At 36.8% G+C, this 24,449-nt stretch overlaps 2 protein-coding genes and 1 pseudogene across 2 annotated transcripts; all 3 read right to left on the bottom strand.

Annotated features, from left to right (window-relative positions):
• Window positions 1-9,466: 9,466 nt before the first annotated feature.
• On the bottom strand, window positions 9,467-10,500 carry LOC116213694 (cytosolic sulfotransferase 18-like). The gene is made up of 2 exons (XM_031548725.1): window positions 9,790-10,500; window positions 9,467-9,736 (listed from the first exon to the last, which is right to left on the bottom strand). Exons 1-2 carry the CDS (start codon window positions 10,498-10,500, stop codon window positions 9,467-9,469), a joined length of 981 nt encoding a protein of 326 aa, XP_031404585.1.
• Window positions 10,501-11,303: 803 nt separating this feature from the next.
• On the bottom strand, window positions 11,304-13,546 carry LOC116213693 (annotated as a pseudogene).
• Window positions 13,547-21,788: 8,242 nt separating this feature from the next.
• LOC116212662 lies at window positions 21,789-24,244 on the bottom strand. Its single transcript, XM_031547302.1, has 4 exons — window positions 23,896-24,244; window positions 23,535-23,759; window positions 22,315-22,515; window positions 21,789-22,129 (listed from the first exon to the last, which is right to left on the bottom strand). Exons 1-4 carry the CDS (start codon window positions 23,899-23,901, stop codon window positions 22,076-22,078), a joined length of 486 nt encoding a protein of 161 aa, XP_031403162.1. The 5' UTR covers window positions 23,902-24,244; the 3' UTR covers window positions 21,789-22,075.
• Window positions 24,245-24,449: the final 205 nt, after the last annotated feature.

Below are 24,449 nucleotides of genomic sequence, written 5' to 3'. Positions count from 1 at the left end.
CGCGGGAGTTCATACTTCATAATCCCCTTTGTTTTGATTACTATATATATATATATTTAATATTTTGCATTAAATTATAGAATGCATTTTTTTTTTGGAAAAGCAAATGCAGGCCAAAGGTTCAAACTCCTCTATTCTCTGCCTAATGCTAATACTCTCATATATATATATATATTTCCAAGCCAATTAAAAATTAATAAATACATATATATATATATTTTAAATACTTTTTTTAATAAAGTATTTATAAATAGCTTTTTTGGTCATTTGTTTGGATCGAGATCTAAATTAGAATAATAAATAAATGTTAGCTATACATATCTTATTCATTTTCCGTGAGAGGAGTGGAAATTTATTAGGAAAAGGTGTATTCTAATACATTTTGGAATTACTATTTGATAGATAGGTTAGATTAAAGGTTGAATGATTTTTTTGCGAACTACATAAAGAACTTAACAAACATCCAGTAATTGATTTTTTCCTTTTTGTCATATAAGTTTATTTTTTCAAATAAAAATTTCATCCTTATATAGCGTTAATAATATACAAAAATTTAGTTGTTATTACTTAATAACTAAAATATCAAATCCGGTGTATCACGACAGGAAGTGAGTATGGGCCTTTTCCATACTTTAGTTTTTTTTTTCTTCTTTTCCTTTTCTGTTAAATGCCTTTTTTTAAAAAAAATAAACTTAAATTCCTATCTTCTGCATAATATACTATTTACTATTTTTCATATAACCCATAACGAAAGGTGCTTAGATGGATTCTCCAATTATAAAATAGTTCAAAATTTTAGTCTTTCCTTGGTATTCTCTTTAAAATATATGATTACATGTTAATTGAATTAATATGCTAATGATAATTCAACAAATCAAATAAAATTTTCAGATTTGATACATTGAAGAATTATGATATACTGTATAACTTTAGTTTGCTAAAATTGATCATTTCACATACTTCAATATATGTAACAAGAATGATTGCAAGAGACAACTAAGTTATTTTATGAAAATGATTTGGAAAAATGGATTGAATTTTAGGAAAAGTACCAAAACTCCTATTGTGGTTTGAGTTTGAAACAAATTGGACCCTGTGACTTTTTTAGGGACAAACTAACACACTATGTTTTACTTCGTGAGACACAAGGGACCTTACCATTAGTTTTTTCGTCACTTTTGATCCTCAAACTTTTTTTGCCATTATTACTTTCAAACCTTTAACTTTTTTCAATTTGGTCCTAAAATTCAAAAAAAGGGAAGGGATTGGGCTGACCCCGATCCCAGCACCGATGTCGCCTGCACCCACAGAAAAGCCAACGACCATGGAAGTGGGATTGGGGTCTCCAATTGGGAACCCTTGCCCCCAGATCAACTGGGATCTCGAGTTTGAGATCCCGATCGATTTAGGGGCTGGGCTACCAATTGGTGATCTCGACAGCACCCTCGAGGTTTTCAACATCCTCCGTGGGTGTCGGCAACCTTGGGTGGTGGAGTCAGGATCGTCGACTGGCGGCCCCAGCCCTTTTCCCTATTTATTTTTCGAATTTTTTGGACCAAATTGCAAAAAATTGAAAGTTTAAGGGTAATAATGATAGAAAAGTTTGAGGACCAAAAGTGATGAAAAAAACTAACGGTGAGGTCTCTTATATCTCACGAAGTAAATCGCAGGATGTTAGTTGTCCCTCAAAAAATCACAAAGTTCAATTTGTTCCAAACTCAAACCACAATAGGATTTTTTTATACTTTTCCCATAAATTTTTTACATACTTCCATAACTAATTTGTTCTGATGTTTCGACCCCACAGTACCGTGCGAAGCATTGCACTAGTTGTATATAAGGACCTAACTTTCTATCCACCAATAAACAAGGCAATACTTTCTCATATACAGAAAAAAAAGAAAAAAAAAAGAAAAAGAAAAAGAAAGATTATAACTTACTCTCAAGTTTCTCCAAATTATGGCAACTCCACTCATCACGCCACAGAGTGTTTTGCGCCAAAGTCTAAGGAAGAGGAGGAACATGTTCAGAAAACCTACCAAAGATATAGAGAGCTTGTAATCCCAATGCTTCCAAGGCATAAGGGATGGTGTATGGAGCACATGTACATACACCAAGGCTTTTGGATTGATTCCGTGATCGCAATGGAAGGAGTGTTATACTTGCAGGAGCACTTTAAACCTTGACCAACTGATGTTCTCGTTGCCACTCCTCCACAATGTGGCGCAACTTGGCTCAAAGCCTTGATCTTCTCGGTCATGAATAGGGCAACTTATACTGATATGAAGGCCCATCCATTGCTTGGCAATAGGCACAAGTGCATGCCTTTCCTCGATGTGCACCTAGTTAGGACAAACCCCATCGGGACCCAGAGATCCTACCCTCACCCCGCTTGTTGTGCAGTCACATAGCCTATTCCTTGTTGCCTGAAACAGCTAAGGGCCCCAGTGGTAGCCGCGTCGTGCACATGTGGAGGGACCCTAAGGACGCACTTATTTCCTTCTGGCACTTTGAGTGAAATATTAGGAGGAAAGCAGCTCGACTGTGGGAATTGGCATTTTCAGAAGCATTTGAGATGTTCTCCCAAAGTGTGTCTCCCTTTGGACCATTTTGGGATCAAGTCTTAGGATATCGGAAAGCAAGTGTAGAGTACCCTTACGACAAGATATTGTTCCTAAAATATGAGGACATGAAGAGGGTTACAATATCGCATGTTAAAAGGTTGGCCGAATTCTTGGGGCAGCCATTCACCATGGAAGAGGAGGAGAAAGGGATCGTGCACGAGATTCTTGTTAGCCCATATGCAACCCAAAAACTTAAGCCAATGGGTTACTGGACCTTTGTCTTTTATAAAGTTTTCACATATTTTCTTTTCAACCGATGTGGGACATTGTATCCTCTCACATCACCATTTTTTCTCCAACATCCCGCCCTCACGTGGTATCGTGTCGTCTTACACGAGACACGTGACCTTAATCAATCGACGAGACCGCACGACTTAATCACACCCGCCCTCACTTCGATGTCCCAACATCGGACACAACGGGTGCCTGCTCGAGGCGCACGTTACGCTTACACTCGAGCCTACCGGTCACACGGACGGACCCGTGCATACATGCGCGTTATGCGCACCTCATGGCACGAAGCCGCCTTACACACCCAGGATTATAACCATGGGCTCTGATACCAGTTGGATAAATTTTTAAATCTAAAAATGGGCCTAAATTCGGACTCGAGCCCATATGCAACCCAAAAGCTTAAGCCAATGGGTTACTGGGCCTTTGTTTTTTATAAAATTTTCACATATTTTCTTTTCAACCGATGTGGGACATTGTATCCTCTCACATCACCATTTTTTCTCCAACAATTCTCAAGCTGTGTAGTTTTGAGAGCATGAGCAAAGCCAAGGTTCCTGAAAAAGGGAACTTTCACGAAGGACCTGCAAATTACTGTTTCTATTTCAAAAAAGGTGAGGTTGGAGACCCAAAGAGTTATCTTACAGTTGATATGGGGAGACATATCGACGAGATCACTGAGGAAAATTTCGAGGGAAGTGGGTTGACGACATGAACAACGAACCCAAGACAAATATGGGGCTAAATAAATCTAGCTAGCCTGGAATCAACTTCGCCATCACTATTACCATATATGAACTCGAGTCCGTAATTACTCATATGTCATGATATTATTTGATTGTCACAGTGTTATTATTATCCGTGTTACCTGAATGTTACAGTTTCTTTCTTGAATTTTATCTTGAATAATGGATGAATTTGGACTTCTCATAACGGGATATTATGACTTTTCGGGCATGAAAATAAAATATGAACAATTTACGAGTGATCATTTTTTTTTTCGATTACAAGGGAGGCTCATGGACCTAGTATATTGAAATATAAATTTTAAATATCTAATAAAGGGCATGGATAGTTCCACTGCATATCGAACCTGAAACCTCTTGATCACCAGACGAGAAGTGTACCACTGTACTATTTCCTCTCTTGACAGGTGACCATTTTCGATGCTCATTTTTAATCTCCCTCATGATCAACGTAGCAGCAATTTGTATTTCAGTTTTTTCTTTTTTTCCCCCACTTGCGGGGACCCTCAGAAATGAGATGTGTACACTCGAATATATGCACTTCTTCCGGGGGACGATCAACTTTGCCTTTTTTAAGAATGGTAGGCATATAGGAGATTCCATCCAAAAAAACTCCATAGTAGAGAAAGAGGGTCTAGTAAGTGCCACAGATCTTCACCTCAATTTAAAAAATTTTCAAATTGAATTCTCGTCCTGGGACTTCTATTTCCTCTTCTTTTATCCATTTATATAAAAAAAATTCACATTCTCGCCTGTTAAGCTAGAAGTCATAGGCTCGATACATAGTATGATTATTCGTGTCCCTTTATATATTATTTAATATTTTTCTTTTATTATACAACGTCTTAGACCTTCTTTTTTTTACCATATATATATATATAATTGATTCAACCCCGTTTAGGAAAATTGTGAAATCCAAGTTGAAACACAGGAGCATTGATGGCTTGCATATTAAGAACATCGGAAGTCGGAATCTTAGTGCACAAGTTATAGGTGACAATTAATTTCCAAACCTACGTGGAAGTAATTGATTTTCTTTATCTTTTTATTAAATTCATGAATATTTCTTGTAATTGAAAAAATAAATTGTTATGAGGACTTTGGCCCGTAATTCACCAAAAAATAATGGAATTATTATCATTATTATTATTATTATTATTAATATTATTGTTATTATTATTATTATTATTATTATTATTATTATTATTCAGAACTACAAAATTGAGATAAAAGAGAATTTTATATGATGAATGAAATGTCTTAAAAAACATAACACATGAATCTATAATTGTCAATTTTCAATTATACTCAATTAGAGGAACCAAGTAAAGTGACAAGGTAGGAGTGCATACCTAACTCATAGAAGTTGATATATAAAATTTCGATATGCATATAGCATTTTAAAATTCTGAGTACGTACTTCAATATGTTTTTTAGCTTTAAATTCAATAAGGGTAGTTATCACTTATAAAAAGGTAATTACCTCCCCTGTTGGGAACCATTTGTCGCCTCTACCACATTTGTAAGTAGAGATTCTCATGCGGCGTAAAAAATAAAAAGAAAATTATTGTTGACAAAATATTCCATTTTGATAGCTAAGAAAATCTAATGCTTTTCTATAAAGCCATGTTGATCTCTAAACCGCATGCATATACTACAGTCTGTGACTATTTTTTCGGTTTAAAAAAAATTATATTCATATAGTGTACTCTATGATCATGAACGGAATTGTAGGCATGCCATTTGTGCATAGACTAGGAAAAACATATGTTCTTATGCTTGAAAAACTTCACCAGAATTCTTATCATATAAATAATAGTTTTCTTGCATTGTTGTCAAGCTATTATATCTAATATTCGTTTTTCCTCAAAGAGACATACAACTTTTTGACATGGAATATAATCTTACCTAGTACTTTTCAGCAGTGCAGAAGGATTTGTGGTTTTTGCTTTTTATCTTAATACTATTATGTTGCCACTCTTTCTCTATACATAATCTGTACCTCCAGAATTCTCATCATGCTAGCAGTTTCCATCTTTGTGTTTGTATGTGTATATGTAATACCGCAAATTACCAAATAATAATTTCATCGAAAATACATGTAGAGACGTTGATAACTATGTTTTCAAAATGAGAAACCTAGAGGTAACACATATAAGATAAAATTGGTGGTGGTCAAGATAAATCTATGGCTTCGACATTATTTTAATTGCCCCTGAGAGCAACTCAATGGAATTAGCTCATCACATATCTTGTTTTATAAAATCAAGACTTTTGTATTACTACTCAGTATTTTTTGAAAATTTTTTAATTTCATAGATCAGCTTTAAAAATGTTGAATTCTCTTTCTTAATGATCCCAGTCCCATTTCTAGTAAAGAGTTCATGGTCAAACTGCATTGAACATGGTGCTCCGAAAATCACAACATAATATCTATACTAAAGTATCTGATGATTGAAGTGCATATATTTAATCCGCTTTAAATCTTGATAAGAAGTACATGCATTAGTTAAATACAAACAATACCTGAAAAAGGACCAACTCCATTTACTGTTTAAATAGTACAAGCATATTGTTTACCTATATTAGCTAGAGTCTAAATATATACATAAAATTTGGAGGGAAAAAAATATACGGATATAGCATTTAGATGACCTATTACATGCACTCTTGATGGGCCTCTTTCTTGGGTGAATGGCTTGTCAATGGTGGGTGCTTAGATATGCCTTATGGAGTGCACTGTACTGCTCACATTGTTAGGTATGTATAGGCATGTGTAGATGTGGTTCCTTTATCACCTTCTTCAGCAGCCCTCGGAAAATTAGATGTGCACAGCATTTGGGTCCATATGGCAGAAAAAGAGCTAAGAAAAGCGAATAAACATTACTGCTGTATATATATATATATATGTGTGTGTGTGTGTGTGTGAATAAAGGATGGAGTTCAATTCTAGTGAAGCTCTTGTTCTTTTTATTGCGAATTCATGATTTTTCATGTTGACGTTTGAGTTACATTTTAGAGATTTATTGTTAACATCTTCATGTTTTCAACTCAAATCAATGCAGGGGTAGTTGCGTCCTTGTAATATCTGCTGGAATCATGAAATCTAAAATACTTTACGACGATTGTGGAACACAAAATGAGCAGAACTTACCAGTAAGTCTTTTCCAAGCCAAGTCTCTATTTTTGTCGTCTTAGTTCGCTTTCAGTCTCTATTATTGTCCTTTTCTTTTATATCGTTTTCTTCTGTGTTCCCTTTTCAGTGCAAATACTTGAAACATATTTACATATATATAATAACATAATAACCACATCTATACTACTGTAATTATACATGGAACGGGAAGAGGCAAAACAAAAAACAGCTGAAACAGTCGTAAGATTTATCATATGCTCAATGCTGGACCCCACGCTTCGAAAAAAAATTCTTCGCAAGGGTTCTAGATTCATCTAAGAGAGATCTTGCATTAAGGGAAAAAGCATAGTAAGTCGGTATGCAAAATGGAAGTCGTTCTCTACCTAAAAAAATGGAAGTACTTCTTTCCTTTTCAAAATGAGAGATAAAGAGATATTTATGTATATGTAGTTACATAAACATACTTACTCATCTTTTCCATAAACATATTTATACTGCAGCGTAGGTACATATAGAGTAGAACGTGAAAAGAAAAAGAAAATAACAGTAAGACAAACGTGTCACATAAGCCTTGAATATGTACCTCTTGCTTCAAAAGATGTCATCTCAAAGGCTCCATGTTCCCCTAAGACAGCATCATCTGTTACAAATACATGGCTAAAACAGCATAAGTCTGTGTACAAAATAGAATTTATCGTTTCTTCTTTAGTTTGAGGGATTCATATACACTGGTCGATCTTTGTCTTTGCTGGGGCGCTGCCTACTCGGAGGAAGAACCACTATACATGCAGGGGAATGAGGAGGGAGTAGGCTTGAGTCGGCAAGAGGTAGCAAATAGTTCCAAGCAGGCCTTTGTTTCAAATCAAACTTTTCCTTCTGTTCAGGCTCATTAATTGTTCTCTCTTATTGAAGAAGATATGTCTAAACCCATGCATGAGATAGTGATGATGATTTATCAAAAAAAGAAAAAAAGAGAAAAAGAAATGGAAGTGATAATGCTGTTATATTCTTATTTGTATAGATAGATAAATATATTACTTATTACTATAAAAGAAAGTGGCGGTGAGAGTAGAAGAATTGATCCCTACTCTCCATCAGGAAGCTCAAAACTTTAAAGGTATACAAGTCTTCGTAGAATGGAGCATATCCTCCACCTGCCAAAGTAAACTCTGTGTGGCAATCGTTTCCACATTGAGGAGGACAGTTAGATGTATCTTGCGAATTCATGGGCTCTTTTTTGTTTTTTTTTTGTTACAAAGGAGGCTTAAAGTTTAGTATAAAAAAAGAGAAATCGCAAATAATTAATAAATTAATAAAGAGGCATGGTAATTCACTAGGTATCGAGCCTGCGACCTTTAAGTCAATAGGCGAGACCTGCATTGCCGTGTTACACCATTTTTTTCATTGGCGCACATGTTCTGCTTGCCAAATACAGCTGGTATGCCAATTATTATTTCCATATTAATGCTGATAGTTAGGACCGACCTCATTTCCATCACACAGCGAACGAACCCTCTGACATATAACGTGTTTCTATAATCTATATGCACGCACATGAGATAGTTGGCTTATGTACTACACGACCACAGAGAAATAATAACCGAAAAGCAAAAGACTAATAACTAGAGAAAGATAGGGCAGTGTAATACCACGTCTCACCTAGAAACAAAGAGTATTTAGGTTTGATTCTTGTCTCCAAGACTACTCATTCACCCTTTTGTTTAGTTTTACCACTACTAGAATACATACATTTAGTTTGTTTGTATTTGAAACTCCTGGTGTCTCATCTGCAACGAAGAATCAAGATTCTCGCTTAGATTTTTGTATCAAATAATTCAACGAATTAAGACTTTTTCTTGAAATATATATTACGATTTTCCTGGCATAACATTAAAAAGTGAATATCTTACTGGTGATCGTTTCCTCTTACTGGCAGTGACAGTTATATCTCCCTCAAGATCTATGTCACATCAACTTGTTCTTTGGTGAATTTTTTTTTCTCCTGTAGGCCCTTCAATATGAGATGTGCATTAACACGCCATACGCAGCCAGCTTCTATTGACGATCGGGTTTGTCTTTGTTGAGAATCATATATAGGATGACATTATCACAGCCGATCGATTAGAAATAGATGTAAAAACCCAAATTAAAAATGTAGGAGCATCGAGTATGATTGTGATGAATTTAATGTAAAACGTTGCAACTAACAACTTCAGATATATATTTATATATATATATATATATATATACATATATTTTGATGAATTACGACTGCAGAAGTCAGAGCCACAGTTCTGCCCTCTTTCATAAACGACATCCTGTATCCACAATCCACAAAGGAGCTGGTCGAAAATGATCCCCCGTAATTCATAAGTGAATTCCTGCATCCACATCTCATTCGGGAGGGTCCCCCGAGTGTAAAAAAAGAAAAAAAAATGCTGCTGCATAGATCTTGAGGAAAATAAACAATGAGGTCACCTATGATTTATTCATTCTCTAATCTGATGCCGGAAATGTCATAATACTCCGCTACATGCAAGAAGAAGTCCTATTTCATTCATTATTCAAGATACAATTCAAGAGAAGCCGTAACAATCAGATAACACGAATAACACCTTGACATTCAGAAACAACATGACATTTTTCAAGTAAATAGGGACTCGAGTTCATATAATATGGTAATAGTGATGGCAAAGTGTATCCCGCACTTGTCTCTGCAGGTTCATTGTTCATATAGCCAACCCAGTACCCTTGAACTTTTCCTCGGTAATCTCGTCGAGACGTCTTGCCATATCCACCGTAAGATAATTCTTCCAGTCTCCCACCTCACCTTTTCTGAAGTAGAAATGGTAGTTTGTTAATTTTTCGTGAAAGTTCCCTTTTTCGGGAACCTCGGCATTTCTCATGCTCTCGAAGCTACACAGTTTGAGAATCTCGTGCATGATGCGTTTTTCCTTCTCTTCCAGGGTGAATGGCTTCCCCAAGAACTCGGCCAATCTCTTCACATGTGATATTGTATCCCTCTTCATGTCTCATATTTTAGGATCAATACCTTGTCCGGATACTCTTGACTTGCTTTCCAATATCCTAGGACTTGATCCCAGAAAGGTCCAAAAGGAGACACACCTTGGGAGAACATCTCAAATGCTTCTGTAAGTGAAAGTTCCGGCAGATGTTGAGCTACTTTCCTCCTAATTTTGCACGCGAAGTGCCAGAAGGAAATAAGTGCATCCTTAGGGTCCCTCCACATGTGCACGATCCGGCAACCATTAGGGCCCCTAGCCATTTCCGGCAACGAGGCATAGGCGATGTGACTGCACAACAAGCGGGGTGAGGGTAGGATCTCCGGGTCCCCAACGGGGTTAGTGTTAAACAGGTGCACATCGAGGAAAGGCACACACTCGTGCACGCTATATTTGAGCAATGGATGCGCCTTCATATCGGTATAAGTTGCTCTATTCATGATCGAGAAGATCAAAGCTTTGAGCCAGGTGGTGCCACATTTCGGAGAAGTGGCAATAAGAACATCAGTGGGTCGAGGCTTAAAGTGTTCCTGCAAGTACATCACTCCTTTCAATCCGCGATTGGGTTCGAACCAGTAGCCTTGGTACATGTACACGTGCTCCGACAACCATCCCTTATGCCTTGGAAGAGTTGGAATTATGAGCTCCTCATATCTTTGGTAGGTTTTCGCCACTTGTTCTTCCTCTTCCTTGGACTTAGGCACAAAACACTGGGTGGCTGTGATGAGTGAAGTTGCCATAATTTGGAGAAATCTGAGAGGATGTTATGATCTTACTTTTCTATATATGAGAATGTTTGCCTTGCTTATTGGTAGATAGAAAGTTAGCTCTTTATATACACTAGTAAGGAGCACGTGAATGCTAACTAACTGTCTATATATACATTAGTAAAATCAACGTGATTCACCAAAAAAACAGAGAGAGAGAGCACGGGCATGATGCTGCAGGGAACATGTGCAACTTGTTTTCTTGGATGTTGTAATCTACTTTAAGTCTTGTCATTAGGAAATTTACGAATCGAAGATCCTTGATCTCCTAGTGATCTAATCACTCGAATTTGGATTAGTCAAAATCTATTGAATTTTTACAATTGGTGCCAAGAAAAAAAAAACTAATTACTGCAGATCTATTAGAGATCAATTCACATTAACTTCTCATAAATAGTGAACCTGGACCCGAAATCGACTTATTCACACATCCTTTTTTTCTCTTTTAATTTTCCCTGTTGAGTGTTGTAGTTATTTTTATTTCAAAGAAACAAACAGGTCCATGCAGCTTGCAACCAAAATATCGAAGTTATTCACCCAAAAAATAACAATAAAAATATTGCAAGACAAGTTCTTATCGAAAAGAGCAATGACTCGGCACTGCCAAATCCTTTCTGTGGGAAAGAATACCCCTGCTTTTTCTAATAATTATGCCCGTGCCATTGTGTCTCATTTGACACGCCGAATTCATGAAAAAGCCACACTCTACCGAAAAACATGCGTCAAGTCTTTGTAAATTTGATGCTCCACATGTGTTCTGAATCATGAGGGGGGCGCATACACAGTCCTCTAAATACCATTCGGAATGCTACATCCAGTTGCAAAGTAATTAATATCTTGTGATATATTTAACGAAAACCTAAACGGTGACCGTGATTTATAGTACATTTATGTCGTACCGAAAATCTATTAAGTTCCACAAGTGATTAGTATTTCTTTGCCCAGTAAATATAGTTCAGGAGATTGATGAAGTTGAGTATGCAGAGAAGGGTGTAGTAAAGATCCAGACGGTTGTGATTTAGATCAACCCCGCCAAGACATTTTGTCCCGGTTCTCCCGCACGCCGAATTAGTGACTGATACTAGGACCGAGCTCAGAAAAAACCCCATCTGAGGTCGAGCCCCAGGAGAGGGCCGTGCTCATGCTCCTCATTTTGTCTGGTGCCTCGGAGTAGAAGAACTCCAGCATCCCGCCTAATGTGAACATGTCCGAGACCCCGAGCAGCACGTACTGCCAGACAAGCCAGAAGACTGAGATGGTGGTCCCACTGAGCTGCTCAGCACACCGCCTGGACTCAACCAGGGCGGCCGCTGCAATGGAGACAGACGCAAGTGCGAGGCCAATCCCAATCCTGCTAAGGGGCTGAAGTATGCTGAGGCTTTTGGCACCGAAGCAGCAGACGGCATGCTCATAGAGAGGGATCGAGGCAAGCATGAAGAAGAGAGGGAACACAGTCAGGGACTGCATCGGGATCTTAAAGCCGTGGATGTCCCGGTTCATGATGGCGCCCTGCTCGACTGTGAAGGTCTGCAGCTGGGCCAGGCAGCAGCTCATCATGATTGTGCTTGCGAGTATGGGGAGGAGGCCAATGAATGTCTTCGTCTCTTCAACCTCGGATGCACTTACGTTGCTATCAACAAGTGCCTTGTCCGGGAACCTGCATCATAATTTGTTGTTCGGTGGCTGTACTATTGTCTTCTTCAATTTTACAAATACGATGTACATATTCATTTTTATGGTCTTCCCAAGAGCGGACTTTGCAGGCAGAGCAAATATTGGGTCAGTATTACGTGGACGAGTAACACCCAATCAATTAGAATATCTACAAGTAGAAATTGACAACATAATGATTCTACAGATTTCCATTTACAAAACATTCCTGTAAGATTTGAAAGAAGTAAACGCTTACTTGAATTTATCGTTGGACTTTCTATTAGTCCTGAGTGTATTCACTCCTACTAATGAATTATTGTGGACTATCCGGGGCGACGCTTTCCAGTTTCGAAAAGGTGCTGTGAGTATCTTAAACCCCAGGGAAAAAACGAGCAATTAACTGATAAATGTAACATCTGTATGCGGCTATATAATGTAAGTGCTGTAGAATTTAACCATTTTGATTAATTACTCACCTTATAGATCCTAGTGAATGCTCTTCCACCAGGAAGTTTGTACCTGTAGATGGGGAAGGCTCCAACGAAGACCAGAAGGCCCAAGCCCAAGACCACGAGTGAGATCCTGAAGCTCCAGTTCCAGCCCAAGTTCTCCTCGACCCACACCATCACGGTCGAGGTGATGAGGCCGCCGGTGCAGAGCGAGAAGAAGAACCAGTTGAAGAAGACCGATATGGCCCGCTGGTCGGACTGCTCTATCTGGTCGGCCCCGTGAGTGGGAAGAGCCGCCTTGACCCCTCCCACACCAATGGCCATTGCGCAGAGCCCCGTGTAGAGGATCGCTGCCTTGGAGCGAATTGGGTGTTTTGGTCCCCGATGGCTGCAGACCCGGTTCATGGGCTTGGATAGTCAATAATATTAGTCCCTGCGACCACACAAGATCGATGACATATATACTAAGTTAGTAAGCCATATCGATCTGCTGGACCAGACCGATGATGGCAATCAGATCATGTGGGGCCTATCATTAATATAATCATTTCGTATGATGAGTTTGGTCTTGTAGGTACACTCATGATAAGTAAGTTATGGACTGAAAATTATGATCGCAAATATATGGAGGCGGTTGGTTCAAATGAATAATGTTGACCCTTAAAATCAATGTGCAAATGATATATGTAGTCAAGGAGGGTCTACCATACCAGTAGCTCGAGGGAGCAGAACAGCACGAACGTCTTAAACCTCGTGAGGAAAGTGTCGCCGATAAATCCCCCGAACAAGGGGAACAAAAAAGCCGTGCCCATGAAATTGGTCGTCATGTTTGCGGCCTCCGCGATCGGGTAGTGCATTGAGTGCGTGAAGTACGATATGAAGTTCGTTGCGTTGGACAAGAAGACCAAGTTCTCCATCACCTTCACCGCTGCAAAATAACAACAGCAGCAATTTAAAATATATATATAAAAAATAACAATAGTAAAATTGATAATAACATTAATTTTGGGGAATTCGCGTTGATTTGTATTACCGCGGGCGAAGGCGGCAGCTCTAACTCAGCCGTGCTTCTTGGGGCTTGCCCTTCTCCCTCGCCAGTCCACAAACTCTGCCCCTTCGGCCCTTTTCGATGCTTACCTTATCGTCCTTTTTTTTTTTTTTGGGTCACAGCCAACAACAACAATTAGATAATGAAGAAAATCTATATCTAATATGCATAACTAAAAGAGAATTGATTCATTTAGTGAGGTACATTAATACGAATAAAAATATAAATTAATTTGAATATATGAATAAATATATATCACTTTACGATTGATATGTACAATATAATACGTATAATTTATAATAATAATTATTAGTGCTCACTTTAGAAGATCATAGCATGAAATATTACCGTTGATATGGGTGATTTTAAAAGATAATTAATAATTTTCAAAGATTGTTTTTTTATAAATTATTTGTGAAATTCTATTCTTTACCCAAACATAACCCGCTATTTTGAGTTTTTGTTTACTATATATATATATATATATATATAGTGTTTTATAATAAAATATAAGAATAAAAGGAATTGATAAAATTTACAAGTTACTTAAAAACTTACTACTGTATAATGACGTAGAAGTTGCATGAATAGACTAAAATTTTTATTGGAATTAAAGTATTATATATTCTTATAATTAATTTTACGTAATTATGTGTTTTATAATAATATATATAGAAGTTAATATGATAATCAAAACATAAAAATATATATAAATTGTCAAGGTATTACTTCAACAATATCGTTATTTTCGTATCAAAAAGTAAAATCTGTGCATCGCACGAGCTACTAAACTAGTTTATACAGTAAAACTAATTACGCTTGTAATAAATGAAAATGACTCTAACAAATGCAATCACTATTATAAAAGCAATAATATAATAAATCTAGCTATACAATAGAAAAACATAGATTATGTTTAATCTAAAAATTATAAATGCTGTCAATATATGTTCTAAAAAAATATTGTATTTAATATCCATTTATGCAAATAATCTATATCTATACCTCTAATAAAAAATATGGAGCTCCATTGAGTGTTTTCACACTTATGGACACTTAATAAAGTGTTTTTGCGCCTACGGACACTTAATAAGCCCCTTCGCTTCTTCCTTTCTCTTGAATGTTACCTTTCACTCTTCCTACGGTTGCCCCCAACTCTTTTTCAATTACCCACCACTACAAGAAAGGGGTCTATGCCGACGCACTTTTGAATTTTTCCCAACGCTTGCGTCAGCATAGACCTTGCCGACGAATTTCATGACGCAATGTTTTGCGTTGTAATAGATAAGAGTGCCGACGTACCTCAAATGTGCATCGGCAAAAACTGACTTGAGCCTACTCAATGGATTGCATCGGCCAAATAGTGAAGATTTTCAAGTTACGTAAGTTCTGTTGAGGGTGAAAGAGTGGTGGAAAGAAAGTGGGTGTTGAGAGAGAGAGAGAGAGGATTTTTTTTAGGTAGATTAGGGAGCATAGCCCGCATACAAAAAACTCAAATAGAAACGAAACGGGGGAAGGCAACCCCTGTAATATCGCCTAACAGCAGTGAGAGCACTTCGTTAGGAGCTGAATAAAGAACATGTGTCCCCAAGAGAAGATCAATCGTCCTCTTCAACAACCAATTCGCGCAAGTATTCCCTTCCCGGTACGTGTGTTGGATGCAGATCTCCCAATTCCTCTGCAATAGATTTCGAGTGCTCCTCTGCAACAGTTGAAAATACGGCGAACACGGGTCCTGTCTCGATATCAATGTCAGAACCACCATAGAGTCTATTTCAAGGATAAGTCGTCGGCACCCTGCAATGCATTCTAAGCTAATTCCAAACCCGTTAAAACTCCCCAGAGTTCTGCCACCGTCATTGTTGAGACTCCCAAGCTCTACATGAAACTGATGATCCATTCTCCACTGGAGTTCCTCAGAATGCCGCCCGCTCCAGTGACTCCTTGCGAACTCCGAACAGCCCTATCCGTGTTCAACTTCATAAAATCTTCCGGTGGCTTCACTCAGTGTATGGAAATCCACTTCTTCTTGCTCCCATCTACCACTTGAGAAGATAAAAGCCAGCCCTCCCGAAAGCTCCTAGCTTTTGCCAATATTGCACGCCTTTCATCGCTCGACCGATCGAAATCCGTGCATAATAATTTCTTATTTCTCCATGTCCACAACAACTAGCACCCCGTAACGAAGATGGTCGACCAGTCCACACGAGGAGGCCGAACGAGATTAAGTATTAACCAGTCCTGCAGCGAGACCGAGAAGAAATTCGGCCGAAGAGACGGCGGAATGAGCCTCTCCCACATTTGTCGGGCGAAAGAACAATCCTGTATATATAAGAGAATGTTTGCCTTGTTAAATAAACATATTTAAACGGATTCAACTCTTATAACCTATTTAGACACGGTTAGATCAGTTTATATTATGTGTTATTGTATTACGAAATTTATTTCACATAAAGTATCAATTTATAGAAGAAAGTACACTAAAATAATCTAAATTTGTTTATATAAATCACCCGTTTATTGGTGTTTTTCTCATGTCAATTGTGTAGTGATGTGTAAGTTAATAGTGTCATATCATGTAGGTATAATATGTACCTAAAGGTAATAGTGATATATCGCATATGTAAGTATACATATATATTTAGACACACTTAGTTAAACGTGTTAGACATGTCGTATTCGTGTCAACTCGTAATTAAACATGTCGTGTTCGTGTTTAAATATCGTGACACGTTTATTAAAGGTGTCATATTCGGGTTTAGAGCTTTTTGACAAGAACCCATCTAGATACGACCTGTTTAAACACGACGCGACACATGTTGCCACCCCTACTTTTTATATTATCAAATGAAAAAAAAAATTATTGAATTACGGAATCGAAATCAAGAAGAAAAGGAATCCGCAGGCCAAGATAATCTTGAATCAAATGCACAAAACCAAGAGAATCTTGGATCAGTTCTCTCTCTCAAACCAAGAAAAAGATATTGAAGAGGATCATGTAGGCTCAAATATGAAAAAACGTAGAAAGGAAAAGCAGTAGAAGAGCAATACAGAAGCAGAGCTTGATTTCTTACTAAAAAGGTATTTAGGTTTTCAATTGAGATGGGATGATTCTTTAAATCAAAGAATGATAAATAATATCAAAGTATATTGTCTCCTGCTAAGATTGATAAATCCAAAATGAATTGCTATATCCTCTATGCAAAGGGAAGAAATGAGTTTGGATATTTTGATGATTCAAAATGATTTAACCCTTACAGAATTGATGCAAAATGGCATAATAATTATCGAACCAGTTCGTTTGTCTAAAAAAAATGACGGACAATTTCTTATCTACCAAATGATAAATATTTCATTGGTTCTCATAAGAGTAAGCCCCAAATTAATCAAAGATACTGAGAAAAAAACTATATTGATAAGAAAAGTTTTGATAAATCCATTGCAAGAAATCAGAGAATTGTAAAAAATTCGGAAAAAAAATCATTACGATTTCTTTATTCCTGAAAAAAATTTATCCACTTAGCGGCAGAGGGAATTAAGAATTCTAATTTCTTTCTATTCGAGGAATAGAAATGTTATACATAAAAATTCAGCATTTTTCAAATATGTAAAATCTTTAGTGAAGTTTTAATAAAAGAAAAAGAAATAAAAATAAACTAATTAAATTAAAGTTCTTTCTCTGACCTAATTATAGATTAGAAGATTTAGCTTGTATGAATCGATGTTGGTTTGATACCAATAATAGCAGCATTTTAGTATGATAAGGATACATATGTATCCCCGATTAGAAATTAGTCAATATTACATTTTTTCATATGCATTCTCTACCCTATCTGATATATGAAAAAGAGAGAGATGCATTTATGCAATATTTTACATTCCATTTTGATATCAATATTAATTGAATCAAAAGATTCAACAGAATATTCTTATTTTTATTTTTATTTTTAATAATAGTTTTTACTTTTTTTGAGTGTAGAAATATCCCTTCGTATTCGTACCCAAATAAAATTGAAAATTGGATTAATTAATTTTATTTTAAAAATTGGTTGATAAAATTAGGAGTTCATAAAGAAATTAAGATTATTTTATATACAAAATTAAAATTAGTTGCATTATTCTTACTGATAGGTAAAATTTGGAATTTTAAAAGAAAAATAAAAAAAGAATGGAAGGATTTGTTTTATTGTAAAAAATTCATTTCTTTCAGTTGTTTCACAATAAGAAAAAAGACAAAAAGAAAACAATGAGTCCGTTGAATTTCAAGTAGTTAGCTTCACCAATAAGATACGAAGACTTACTTCACATTTGGAATTGCATAGAAAATACTATTTATCTCAGAGAGGCCAGCGTAAAATCCTGCAAAAATAGCAAAGATTTATGTCTTATTTGTCAAAGAAAAATCAAGTACGTTATAAAGAATTAATCAGTCGACTGGATATTCGGGAATAAAAAACTTGTGAAATTGAAAAGTAACTTGAATTATTTTAGTTATTAAATCTTGAATATTGATGAACTTCTTTCTGTTTTAAGCAATTCATGAAAAAAAAATGAATCGAAGAATAAAGAAAAGACCTCATGATAGTCACAAGGAGACTCATGTGACTAATAAGCTAAATAAACGAGCATGGGTGTTGCGATAATCAAACGCAGAATCTCTTGATTTATAATCAAGAGCGCATGCCACTAAACCATGCCCCTTTCTATAATGAATTTCTTATATGGCTATAAAATGGCAAATGAAGTACCACGCAAATTCTCAGAAAAATATGGTAAAGGTTGTAATACAACTTTCCAAGTTTCACCATCTCATGGCAACTTCATTCATCATCACAGCGGCGCAATGCTTTGTGCCCAAGTCCAAGGAAGAGGAGAAAATATACAAAGAACTCATAGTCCCAACTCTCCCAAGGGAAAAGGGATGGATGAGCAAGCATCTGTACATGTTCCAAGGCTCTTGGTAGGTTGGTACGGCCCCGGTATCGGATTAGAAGGAAAAATCTACTTGGATGAATACTTTAAACCTCGACAGAATGATGTTCTCCTGACCACTTCTCCAAAATGCGGCACAACTTGGCTCAAAGGCTTGATCTTCTCAGTCATGAATAAAGCAACTACACTGATACGAAGGTGTTGGATAAATTTTTTAAATAAAATGGGCCTAATTCGATCTTAAGTACATATGCAATCCAAAAATTTAAGCCAATGGATTACTGGGACTTTGTCTTTTATAAACTTTTCCTATATTTTCCTTTCAACCGGTGTGGGACATTTTGTCCTCTCACGTTCCTCAATTTTCTCCAACAGAAGGCAATTAATGAATTGCTCAAAAATAGCGTGCATGAGTGCGTGCCTTTCCTCGAGCTGCGCTTGTTCAGGACAGCCTCCATTGAGGACCGGAGATCCTTCCCTCACCTCGCCTGCTGTCCACTCACGCTCCCTACAACTCGCTGCCTGAGTCAGCCAAGGGTCCCAATGGATGCTTCATCGTGCACATGTGGAGGGACCCTAATGACGTGGCTCTATCCTTCTGGCACTATGCGCGCATCAAGAGAAAGAAAGTTAGAAGAGGCAGTCGACTTGATCTTGCAAGATGTCTCTCCCTATGGTCCCTTCTGGGATCATGTGTTAGGGTACTGGAAAGCAATTCTGGAGTACCTTAACAAGATATTGTTCCTAAAGTACGAACACCAAGGATAAGTTCAAAGGTACTAGATTAATTGACTGTATAAAAAAAATAATGCATCAAATGTAAGCGCGTGGAGCTAATTAAATAAGTGTGTCGCACAGAATAATCGACTTTTCTTTGGCTTAAATTTTTTTTTTTAAAAAAACAGAATAATAAACTATTGTCATGCTTGCTCCTCCTGGAACATATATGTATGACAACTACAATAACTAGAATGAACCTCGAAGACCAAAGTTTCTGTCTTAAATTAGACCTTGAAGCGAGCATCTCACAAGTACTTTCTCTTGTATTTGCCATTGATCTCCTTCAAGATCTACCGTCTACATATTAGTTCATCCAATCAATTATACTTAATTTGTGAACTGTTTGATGTGCTCAACATACTTCCATATTCAAGATATCCAATCGATCACTAAAATGATCAGTTTCTTGCTTTCGGTTGAATGGTTTGTCAAGTTCACAGATGATGAATGATATAGCCCCTCTAGAAGAGGCATCAAATTAACGAGGGACACAGAAGTGCCTGCATGCATGCCGTGTCCATAAATCATATATTAAAATCGCACGCCCTTGAAATAGAAGACACCTCATGTTGGATCGGATTCTACGGACACTACAATAAATTTTGTATGTTATGACAAATTCTTTTCACGAAAGAAATTTTATCACAAAAAAAGATATTGTGATAAGAATATTAAATTACACTAAATAAAGTCTCCTAATGCACATATTTAATAAGTATGTAGATACATATATATTTATATGTATATACATATCTTCAATATTGTGTGAGTTTCGAAAACCAAATATTCTCATAATAACTAATATACATGTATATACATATTTAATCTGTATATTATGATAAAATGTTAAATTACACTAATTAAAGTCTCATAATGCACATACTTAATATGTATGTGGATACACATATATTTATATGTATACACATATCTTCAATATTGTGTGAGCACTACAGATCAAGTATTTTCATAATAATTAACATATATGTATATACATATTTTTATATATTGTGACACACATTATATAATATTTTCATCGCGAAAATAAGTTTATCACCATAAGTTATAAGATATTGTGACCAAACGTTATTTTGTCACAATATATTTATTAGGACGAGCTTATTTTGACAAGACCTATAACAAGTTATCGCTATTTTTTGTAGAAAAAAATATTATCTGTTATTGTGAGAAAACTATTCTTGGGTGGCAAGGCCCTTATATTATTCCAACGGCTCTCATTTAAGAGAAAAAAAAATCTAACATGGATAATATCGGAAAATAATAAGTGAAGCCAAAGAGGGTTCTTGGCAATATAAGTCGTATAATTATAGCTGTCCTTGTGAGACTAAATTGTAGGGAGTACATAGAGTCTTCATTTGAAAAGTTTTGGGAGTGAAAGTTGAAGTGAATCAAAGATTGGGGATTCACCTGATATTTTGCCTTTCTTCTAACCGGAGGGCCTAACTGACCCAATTATATATTGGGCTTTTATGCCCAAATTGAATAAATTAAGAAATAAATTGGGCCAAAATATGAACGAGCCTCTCCACCCGTTCAGGCCCATTAAACCGTATCATGGGATCAGGACCTCGTTTCAGGCCCATTGACTACGAAACTATAGTTGATAACAATGATATCCGACATTTGGAAAAAGTGACACTCGTCATCGATCCGGATTAAGAAGCTTTTCCTTGCGAGTGATTGCTCAAGGATGTGTTTACCTCGGAATTATTGTTAAGAGCTTGTAATTAAGATCTCATATTATTTATTCACTTTATCGTCATTCTACCAATACTACTTCTTAAAGATGTCATAATAGCGGAGGTTACTCTTGATCATGCACTAACCCCATAAGAAGAAAACTTCTCGTTTCACATAGAAGAAGAGTATCTATGTCTCTACCACACGAATATCGCGCGTATAATTGTCATCATATTTATAAGAGAAAAATACACTTTCGATCGTTTAGGTTCGATTTTTTGGTTGGAGAAAAACATTTCGGACAATTAGGAAGTTGATTGATGAATAAAATGGGATGATTTTTCTTCTGTTCTCTTTTTGACTTTTTTTTTTGCTAGGTTGTTCTCCTTTTTTACTTTCTTGTCCCTTTTGCTCTTCTTTTGTTAAAGGTGCCATCAAAAACCCCACGAACATGAGGGAAGGGAGCCCCTTTACTTTCATGAGCCTTTTGAATAAAACCCCAACGAAGAAATCAAATTTCAATGTTTGTTAACCGTCCAATTAAGGTACACGCAGTTGTGCAATAGATTTTCCTTCAATATATCATATGCAATTGCAAATCTAGAATCTACGAAATGATTAGGGATATAGGGAGAATGTGTCTTGATAAATGACGCTGGAATAGCAGAACATAATATTATCGACCGACTAAAGACAGTGCATTCAAGAAAGCGCTTTCTCATCCATCATCGTATTATCTCATGGCAGAAGTGTGATTACAATGCTCTCACTACGACAACTTTCGGAATCATTAGTGTTTCATCATCCTCTTATAGAGGGATCAATCAGATATTAAAAAAAAAAACATACTCAAAATATGATAGTAAGTTGTAAAATATATGTCTTGTTTTCATCATATGGGAACATATAATATATATTCATATTCATATTTATATGTACTTCTACATGCAGTCCCACACGCATAAGCTGAACTTTCTCGCAGAGAGCCTTACAAGGCACAGGTTGGCACCGAGCAGCACGTAAAGAACCTCAGCCCTCTCTTCTGCAACAATATATACACATATACACATACAAAAAATTGATCAGTATTCAGCAAATGATCCAAGTAGCTATTGCAATACATTTCAATGTTTTTCGCGAAGCTCAGTTATTTCGATTTCTAGGAAGATAAAGATCATTAATACGTAAAGGGGGCATGTAGTTCGAGTTGTTGAAGTCAGCATATACCTTCCTAGGTTTGGCATGGAGGAACTCGGAAGGGATCTTGTAGAGGTCTTCATCGACCGGTTTCGGTGTCGGCCGGCTCGTCACAAAAGTTGGCGTAGGGCTCAGAGGCTCCTCAAAGCCTCCTCCACCCACCCAGTTCCCACCTTTTGCTTTTGCATCTCCTTTGACATCAACAACGTTGTCGTCCCCTCTGACTTTTGTCTGCGTGCAATCATCCACCACCCATATCAGTTTATAACATTATCTTCTCCACCCCACTCTATCAAAAGTCATCAAATCATATCATCATGCCATGAAGAAAACTCGAAAAAGGGTATCCTAGAAAAAACATCCAAAGTTGCTAACTGGTCTTGCTAGTACAATAGACCTATGGAAAAATATCATTCTTTGAATGGGTCATGCCGTTCGCTACCCTGAGATTAAATAGATTAGTGCAATTAAATCCTTACGCATACATGGATGTTGATATGGGGATGGAATGTTTCTGTTTGTCTGAATTACACGTGATTTCCCAGAAAAAAGGATGCCTTCTACTTCATTTTCATGTGATTAAAGGCTGCTTTTTATTTCTTACTTTCTTGGGAAATATTTTTCTTGAATTGGATTATTGGTACCCAAAAAAAAAAAGGGAGGTCCAACACACTCATGACTGTTCACTGCCCACGCTAGAAAGAAAAAGGAAAGCAACAAAAGATTAGAGACAAAGTAGAGACAACAGGAGGCCCAAAAATTATTTAAAAATTAAAAGGAAAAAAAGAAAGCAACATTTATTTAGAATGATATTGGATATTCCTATGTTTTTCTTTCTGGGTAGAAGATATTCCCATGTTTTCATTATTATCATGAACAACATAAATATTAACAGCATGATTCACTTAACCATCATTAATGAGCAAAAATGTTACTCAATTGTGTCAACATGCTAGTATTTTACTCACGATAATCGCCGTCGACTAGGTGTTGCAAAAAATCATAGATCGGGATGATAAGAACGTCGATCATCACAGGCGTGACATAGTGAAATTTTTTTTTTGTTTCCTTCCGGCCGATGGATGGAACAATTTATCCTTTCTTGACAAGAAAAAAAAAATTCCACATATTGCGTGTTAAAACTAATGAACATATGCATTTTTCACTATTTAGAGAATAAAATCTAAGTGTGTGCGTAAATACTCCCTCACAAGAGAATTAAATAAGAAGACAAGCTTATATTTGGTTACCCGTCGACGGCGAGGGACGACGATCATGGTGGGAGTGACGACATCGTTGGCGTAGAGGTCCCCGGCGACGTAGAGGTCACGGTCATTGGGGTAGCTGTAGCGGAAGAGACCGGCCGCGGTGGGGTGCCGCGACGCGGTGTCGAAGCACTGGGTGAAGGGGAGGCCGTCGTAGCAGTCCCAGCTCCCAAATGCCGGAATCTCACACCTCTTGTAGTAATTGTACTCCTTCAAAAGCACCCCAAATTTTCAATTATTTTCAACATTTAATTCCTTGTAGTAAATATAACATATATATGTATGTGTATATGAAGTATAACAGATTGATGATGGAATGAAATGAGAAAGGCAGGCAGGGTCTTACATCCATGTTCTTGAACCAGAGGAGAGGCAGAGGTAAGGCCTGAGGGCTGAGTCTATTTGGAAGTTGACCCTTTTCTTTTTGTGGAGGGGAAGGGAGTGTTAGGAATTGAAATTGAAATTGTGGGGATTCTCTTCTTTGTTTCTCTGCCCCTTTTATAGTTGGCCAGGGAGCTAAGGTCAATTGATATATACCAAGGTGTGCAAGGGAAGAAAGTATTTTACGCGACGATATATCATATGCGTGGTGAAAAAGGTCGCTCGTGGATCGGTGGATTAATTATATTTGAAAGATGCATTGAACCGATTGCGTTCTTAATATTTCTTAAGAGACAAAACCGGAATTGAGATGATTGGGAAATTTTCTCTCTTATCTAAGACTAAATAACCCGATCACTTCGGTCATGTATGCGTAAGAACGTCCCTCTGCTTTCCTCATGATTAAATGAAGGTCCATGTGACTTCTTTCAGCACACCTTTGGTATGTGAAATTCGATTGAATTAGCAAATGCTCGTGTCAGCGGTATGTTCTACGAAATGTCATTAGTTGCTAGTGAT

Source organism: Punica granatum, chromosome 7 (assembly GCF_007655135.1).
Source record: "Punica granatum isolate Tunisia-2019 chromosome 7, ASM765513v2, whole genome shotgun sequence".
Lineage (NCBI taxonomy): Eukaryota > Viridiplantae > Streptophyta > Magnoliopsida > Myrtales > Lythraceae > Punica > Punica granatum.
The sequence above is the reverse complement of the archived record's forward strand: the minus strand, read 5'-3'. Positions and strand labels throughout refer to the sequence as shown.

Coding starts and splice junctions, on each gene's coding strand:
- LOC116212662 (XM_031547302.1), bottom strand. Junction 22,516..23,534: donor TCGTCCCTCGCCGTCGACGG/GTAACCAAATAT, acceptor GATTGCACGCAG/ACAAAAGTCAGAGGGGACGA. Junction 22,130..22,314: donor TCCATGCCAAACCTAGGAAG/GTATATGCTGAC, acceptor ATATTGTTGCAG/AAGAGAGGGCTGAGGTTCTT.
- LOC116213694 (XM_031548725.1), bottom strand. CDS start 10,500: ATGGCAACTTCACTCATCACAGCCACCCAGTGTTTTGTGCCTAAGTCC. Junction 9,737..9,789: donor GTCAAGAGTATCCGGACAAG/GTATTGATCCTA, acceptor TCACATGTGAAG/AGATTGGCCGAGTTCTTGGG.